We start from the raw sequence: 7,686 nt of genomic DNA on the forward strand, positions 1-7,686 counted from the left end.
GTTGAAAATGCATTCATACCATGATTCAAGCAAACATTGTGAATTTTGAATGATTTCATGAGAATTATGCATGCATTGAATGATAAAATGGATGATACGTGATCTCATGATTAAGAGCAAGACTTTGATGTACTTTGTTTGATTGATTTCAGGTAACAAGAAGCAGAGAAGAGCCACGTTAGTGGCTACATTAGTGCCACTAACGTGGCCATTAACGTGGAAGAAAGGAAAGTTGGAACGTTAGTGGGAACGTTAATGGCATTAACTTTGAAGAAGGAAGGGAAACGCCAACGTTAGTGGAAAAGGTGAGTGCCACTAACGTTTGCGAAGGCTAGAAGACCCACGTTAGCTTTCACGTTAGTTACATTAACGTGGGAACTAACGTGGAAGGAAAGGGAAACGCCAATGTTAGTGGAAAAGGTGAGTGCCACTAATGTTTGCGAAGCAAAGAAAGACCCACGTTAATGGCCACGTTAGTGTAGTTAACGTGGACATTAACGTTGGCAAAAATCTCACCTGGCAGCCTGACCATGCCTTCTTCAAACAAGAATAACTTGAGCCATAAAGCTCCAAATGAGGTGATTCCAATGGAATTGGAAAGTAGGATTCCAGAGCTTTCCAAGCATATATTACACTACATAGTGGACACTAAATTTGAGGGAGAAAACCTGCCCCGAAAGTGCAAAGATGAACATGGTATCAACCTGTAGTAAGGCCAGCTGACCTCTTCACCTTCCAAGAAGTATAACTCGAGTTGTAGAGCTCCAAATGATGCGCTTCCAAAGGCATTGGAAAGTAGACATCCAGGACTTTCCAACAATATATAATAGTTTGGGGTGGACATTAAGTTTGAGCTTCAGAAACTGGCAACATTCACCCCCTGGACGCGGACGTTATTGGCACTCACGTTTTTCAATAACGCCAGCCACTATGCCAGCAACCATGTCCCCTTCAAAGGAGCATAACTTGAGTTACAGAGATCCAATTGAGGTGATTCTAGTTGCGTTAGAAATCTGACATTTAGAGCTTTCCAACGATATATAATACTCTATAGTGGGCATGAAATTGGAGCACAAACAAGAGGCATCTTTTAAGCCCCAAAACACCAACTGGGTAGCAAGTGTGACGTTAGCCACACTAACTTTAGCACTAACGCCACACTTGTAGCGTTAGTATGGCTAATGGCAGCAATAACGCCAAGTCATCTTGGACCTCAATTTGATTCACTTCTCTCTCAAGTCCACTTCAAAGCTCAAGCAAGCAAGCCCACAAGTGTCAACCAATCAAGGCCACAAGAAGCATCTAGAATAGAAATTTTCATTTCATTGTAATTTGCTTTTAATTTCATTTTGTAATTTAGGAGAGCCTATATAAAGGCCTTAGTTTTTACATTCGAGGATACTGGAACGGAGAATTAAGGGAATTGGGAGATTGAAGAGGGGTCTTCGGACTCCCTCCCCTTACACACTTTTCCTTCTCTTTCTTTTCTTTGTACTTTTCATTTATGAATTTTGAAGTTTCAATTTTAGTTTTAATCTTCATCTTTACTTTTGTGCACTTTCTTTCTTTTCTATTTTGGTAGAGCAATGATCAACTAACTCTTTTCATTGGGTTAGGGAGCTCTGTTGTAATTTGATGGATCAATATTAGTTTTCATTATTCTTCTTCTATCTTTTCTCTTGATTTTACTAGAAAGCTTTCAATCTTCATCCAATTGGATAGTTATCTTGGAAAAGAAGCTATTCATACTTGGATCTCTTCTGAACCTTGGAAGAGGAATGAAGAGATCATGCTAGAAATGCTTTCTCATGTTGGACCAAATTGGGGTTGGATGGGTATGTGACTATAACCCTACCGACACTTGATTTGGAAAAGCATGTGGTATAATCAGTGACCATACTTCATCTCTTCTCATGAGCAATTGACCAAGGAATTGGCTATTGATCAAGATTTGAGAGATTGAATTACAAGGAATTGTAATATTGTAATTCGATCACTTAAGATTGCCAACGAGATCAATGAACGCATTGATTGAGGAAGAGATGAGAATGAACTTGATCCTGAGGATTGCAATATCTCTTGATCCCAATGTTCATTTTATTTTTAGTTCTTATATTTACTTTTCTTGCCATTTTACTTTTCTGCACTTTATTGCTTTCTTTACTTTTATGCCATTTACATTTCCTTGTTGCTTATCACTCCAATCTGATTCGTCTAACTAGGATCATCAATTAACCATTGATTGCTTAATCCGTTAATCTCTGTGGGATTCGACCTCACTCTTTTGTGAGTTATTACTTGACGACAATTCGGTATACTTGCCGAAGGAGAATTTGTTGAGAGACAAGTTTTCCGTGTATCATTCTTGGGTTCAAAAGTATCAGAAATGGGTTGGATTGGGCCTAAAATGCTTCAGAAATCGCTGGGGACGATTTACTAAAGTGGATTCACGTGCTCCATTGGCTCGCGTGTGCGCCCCTATGCGTCAGGCAACATATGACAAATTTTATATTATTTTGAAGCCCTGGATGTTAGCTTTCCAACGCAACTGGAACCGCCTCATTTGGACCTCTGTAGCTCAAGTTATGGTCGATTGAGTGCGAAGAGGTCGGACTTAACAGCTTTACGGTTCCTTCATTTCTTCATGAGTTCTCCCACTTTGCATGCTTTTCTCCTCACTTCTTCCATCCAATACTTGTCCTATGAACCTGAAATCACTCAACAAATATATCAAGGCATCGAATGGAATTAAAGTGAATTGAATTTAGCTATTTTAAGGCCTAAAAAGTATGTTTTCACATTTAAGCATAAATCAAGGGAGAATTGCAAAACCATGCTATTTCATTGAATAAATGTGAGAAAAGGTGATAAAATCCCCCAAAATAAGAACAAGATAAACCACAAAATTGGGGTTTATCAGTAACCTTGGGCTTGGTTCCCTGACCTCGACTGGGATGACTGCGTCGACCCCGTATGTGAGTCGGAAGGGGGTTTCGCCGGTAGATGATTGGAGGGTGGTCCTGTAGGACCACAAGACCGAGGCTAGCTCATCTGCCCATGAGCCCTTCTTTTCTTCTAGTCGCTTCTTCAATCCTTTTAGGATAACTTTGTTGGCTGCCTCTACCTGGCCATTGGTTTGGGGGGTGCTTGACTAAGGAGAACCTCTGTTTGATATTTAGCCCTTCTAGGAAATCTTTAAACTTATTGTCGGTGAACTATGTCCCGTTGTCCGATATGATGGTTTCCGAGATTCCAAACCTGGTGACCACTTGCCTCCATATGAACTTTTGGCAATTTGCTGAGGATATGCTGGCTAGTGGTTCTGCCTCCACCATTTGGTATAATAGTCTATGGCCACTATCAAGTATTTCACTTGTCCAGGTCCCGGTGGGAATGGTCCTAAGAGGTCGACTCCCCATTGGGCGAAAGGTCGGGGGGCCATCATTAAGCTGAGCTCTTTGGGTGGTGCTTTATGGAAGTTGGCATTTTCTTGGCATTTTTTTTTTGCATTTTTTCACGAACTCCTGGGCGTCCGACATCATTGTGGGCCAATAATATCCTGCTCGAATGATCTTTCTTGCTAAAGATCTTCCTCCGATATGGTGACCACAACACCCTTCGTGGACTTCTCTTAGGACGTAGTCCGTTTGGTCGGGGTGCAGACATTTGAGTAGGGGTTGGTGGAGCCCTTGCTTTCACAACTGTCCTTGTACGATTGTGTATTTAGGAGCTTCCCTCTTAATAACTTGTGCCTCCTTCTCATCTGGGGGTGTTTCTGCATGCTCTAGGTATCGGAAGATAGGATCTATCCATTGGGGAGGGAGGTTCGGCACCTGGGTTGTGCACATGACGATTGCGGGTTCAGTTGCTAACCCTTGGATTAAGGATCTGTTCCCTATCCCGGGTTTGGTGCTTGCCAGCTTAGAAAGGAGGTCAGCTCAGGCGTTTCTTTCTCTGGGGACGTGCTAGATTGTGACTTCTTAGAAGCTTTTGCATAGCTCTTTTACCTTTTCTAGGTATTTTTGTAGTAGCACGTCCCTAGCTTGGTAGCTGCCATTTACCTAGGAGGTGATGACCTGGGAGTCACTACTGACTTCCACCCTCGACGCTCTGACTTCTTTGGCTAGTATCAATCCCCCTATCAGGGCCTCGTATTCGGCCTGGTTGTTGGAGACCGGGATGTCGAACTTGATGGATTGCTCGTAGGCTACCCCTGCCAAGTTTTCGAGGATGATTTCGGCCCCCTCCGAACGCTTGGTTGGATGCTCCATCAACGTGGAGTTTTCACTGTGTGTTCAGTGTGTCAGGAGTCTCTCCTGTGACTTCTACGAGGAAATCTGCCATGGCTTGGGCTTTGATTGCTTGTTTGGGCTTGTATTGCAAATCATATTGCGACAGTTCTATTGCCCATGCCATCATTCTTCCCGCCAAGTCGGATTTCTGGAGGACTTGTCGGATGGCTTGGTCGGTTCTCAGAATGATTGTGTGCCCTTGGAAGTATTGCTTTAGCCTTCTGGATGAGGTCAGTAGGGCGTAGGCTAGCTTTTCCAACTTGGAGTACCTCATCTCTGCCCCTTGGAGTTTTTTGCTGATGAAGTATATTGGGCACTGAGTTTTGTCCTCTTCTCGGACCAGGACTTCCGCCATTGCTTGCGTGGTTACAGCCAAGTACAAGTATAAGGGCTCCCCTTCTCTAGGCTTGCTGAGTACGGGAGGTTCCGAGAATATCTTTTTGAAATGGTTGAATGCTTTTTCGCATGCCGGGATCCATTCGAAGGCGATCCCTTTCTTTATTAAGTTGAAGAATGGGATGGCCCTTTCTGCCGAGGCGCCGAGGAACCGAGACAGAGCCGTGAGCTTCCCTGTAAGTCGTTGTACATCTTTGATGCACCCAGGGCTTGTCATTTTGAAGATGGTTTCGCATTTGTCCGGATTGGCCTCTACCCCTCTTTGTGTTATCATGAACCCTAGGAATTTTCCTGCTTCCATGGCGAATGCGCATTTAAGCAGATTGAGCCTCATGTTGAATTTCCTTAGTGCCTTGAAGACAGCCTGGAGGTCGTCTATTAGCTTGTTTGGTTCCGCTATTTTTACCAGGATGTCATCGACGTAAACCTCTACCAACTTGCCGATGAGGTCATGGAAGACTTTTCTCATTAGCCTTTGGTAGGTGACCCCTGTGTTTTTCAGTCCAAAGGGCATTACTTTGTAGCAATAAGTGCCTCCTGGTGTTATGAATGCTGTTTTGTCCTCGTCAGGTCGGTGCATCGGGATCTGGTTATAGCCAGAATAGGCATCCATGAAGCTGAGGAAACGATAACCTGCCGCCGAGTCAACCAAGGTGTCAATGTTTGGGAGGGGAAAGGAGTATTTTGGGCATGCTTTGTTCAGGTCGGGGTAGTCGACGCACATTCTCCATTTTCCGCTGGCTTTTTTGACTAGGACGACATTGGACAGCCATGTTGAGTATTCGAGTTCCTTGATGAACCCTGCTTTCTAGCAGTCCTACTGTTTTTTTGGCAACTTCTTCAGCCCTTTCTTGCGACATCTTTCTTCGTCGCTGGGCTACCAGTTTGGCATTAGGATTTATCGCTAGCCGGTGGGACATGACCTCGGCCCAACCCTGGCATGTCTGATGGAGTCCACACGAAGAGGTCACCGTTTGCCTTTACATCTCTATAAGGGGGCCCTTAAGTTCATGGGGGTAGGTTTCTATTTACGAAGGTAAACTAATCTGCCGACTTCCCTATTTGGAACTTTTCCATGTCTCCTTCTAGTTCTGGTCTTGGCTTGTCCTCTATCCCGACGTCCAGATCTTCCAGGAACACACCGGCTGCCTTCTTAGATTCTTTCCTTAAGGAGAGACTGGCGCTGTCGCATGCGACTGCCATTTCTAGGTCTCCCCTTATGGAGCCAACTGTTCCCTTGTCCGTTATAAACTTCATTGTTAGGAACTTGGTGCATATTACAGCTGAGAATTCATTGATAGTTTTTCTCCCTAGGATGATATTATAGGCAGTGGAGTCTTTGAGAACTACAAAGTCCGCCATAACCGATTTCCTGGCGTCGCCGGTTCCTAGGCAGATTGGGAGAGAGATCATCCCGTCGAGCTTAATGTAGTTATCACCTAGTCCCATGACTCCATGCTGGTGATTCTTGAGGTCGGATTCCTTGAGTCCCATGGCATCGAACACGTTTCTAAATAGAATGTTAGAATTGGCTCCCGTGTCAACGAGGATACGCCCGACTAGTCCTGTCCCGACCATCGCGGTAACTACCATGGGGGTTTTCGGGGAGGTCATTGAACCACTTATCTTCTGGGCCAAAAGATATTGTGGGGTGCCTTTTGCTGGCGGCGGGGCCATCTGTCGACATGGAGAGTACCCGGGTGTCCCTTTTCGCTGCCGACTTGGATTTAGGGGGGCTGTCGCGCCCGACCACGATGTTGACCACGAAAGTTGGGGGGTTATTGGCATCCCCTGTGGGTTCTTACCTTGGTTTAATAGTTTGGCTCTGTTCTTCCTCGGAGCGTTCCCTTTCCCGCCTCCTCGGTTCTCTGATTAGCCGGGAGAATTCGCTCAGCTTTCCCTCTTTGATGGCCTGTTCCAAGACATCTTTGAAGTCGAAGCAGTCTTGGGTTTTGTGACCAAATCCCTTGTGGTAATCACAGTAAAGGCTTTTGTTGCCTCCCGTTCTCTCTTTCAATGGTCTAGGTCTGGACAGGATTCCCATGTCTGCAATTTGTTGGTAGACTTCTACTATAGGCGCCGTAAGTGGCGTGTAGTTCGTGAACCTTCCTACCCGTGGATGCTTGGGTAACTTGTTTAGGGTGCCATCCCTGGGAGCTTCTTTGTATCTGTCGACCTGAGTGGCCTGCCGAGCTGACGAGTTAGGGAGCTGCCGTTTATTGGCTGCTACAACCTGACTGACCTCTTCATCATTGATGTATTCCTTAGCCACGCTTTGAATTTTCTGCATGGTCCATACAGGTTTGGTTGTGAGTTGCTTCCAAAAGTCTTCGTTTAGCAAGCCGTTTGTTAGGCATAGACTAGCAACTGAGTCCATAAGGCCGTCGATCTCCAAACACTCGTCGTTGAACCTATCTAGGAACTTCCTAGTCGGCTCCCCAGGTTTTTGGGTAACCCCCAATAAGTTGATTGGGTGTTCTGCCTTAGCTATGCGCATCGTGAACCGAGCTAGGAAGCTTTGGGATATGTCTGCAAAAGCTGTGATGGATCCTTGTGGGAGAGCGTTAAACCATCGAATTGCTGGACCGGCCAGTGTCTCGGGGAACGCCTGGCATCTTACCGCGTCGCCTACCCCTTCCAAGTTCATCCTTGCTTCAAAAGCTGTGATATGCTCCTGAGGGTCCTTGGTCCCATCGTACCTCATGTCCGTCGGCTTGTCAAAGTTTTTTGGTAGCCGGACCTTGAGGATTGAGGGGTGAAAAGGGGTGGCTCCCATGATAATGGGATCTTGTTATTTTCTGGCCTTCCCTTTCTGGGATTCCCAGCGGCTTTCCGATTCGCCTCGGGTAGGTCTGGAAGTTGCTTGTGGGTGCGCCTCTTCGTGCCTTGTTAGGCTTTTTCCTTGGCTGTCGTGTGCTCGGGAGGGGGAGTGGGTGCGGGCGTGGGACCGGCTGATCCCACCGTGCGAGTGGCTGGCGTCTTCGTGGAATCGGGCCCT

At 45.7% G+C, this 7,686-nt stretch overlaps 1 protein-coding gene across 1 annotated transcript; it reads right to left on the reverse strand.

The window, feature by feature from the left end:
* On the reverse strand, positions 6,490 to 7,464 carry LOC107636544. The gene has a single exon (XM_016340044.1). The coding sequence runs from the start codon at positions 7,462 to 7,464 to the stop codon at positions 6,490 to 6,492; it is 975 nt and encodes a 324-aa protein (XP_016195530.1).

Source organism: Arachis ipaensis, chromosome B04, assembly GCF_000816755.2.
Source record: "Arachis ipaensis cultivar K30076 chromosome B04, Araip1.1, whole genome shotgun sequence".
Taxonomy (NCBI): Eukaryota; Viridiplantae; Streptophyta; class Magnoliopsida; order Fabales; family Fabaceae; genus Arachis; species Arachis ipaensis.

Coding starts and splice junctions, on each gene's coding strand:
- LOC107636544 (XM_016340044.1), bottom strand. CDS start 7,464: ATGGGAGCCACCCCTTTTCACCCCTCAATCCTCAAGGTCCGGCTACCA.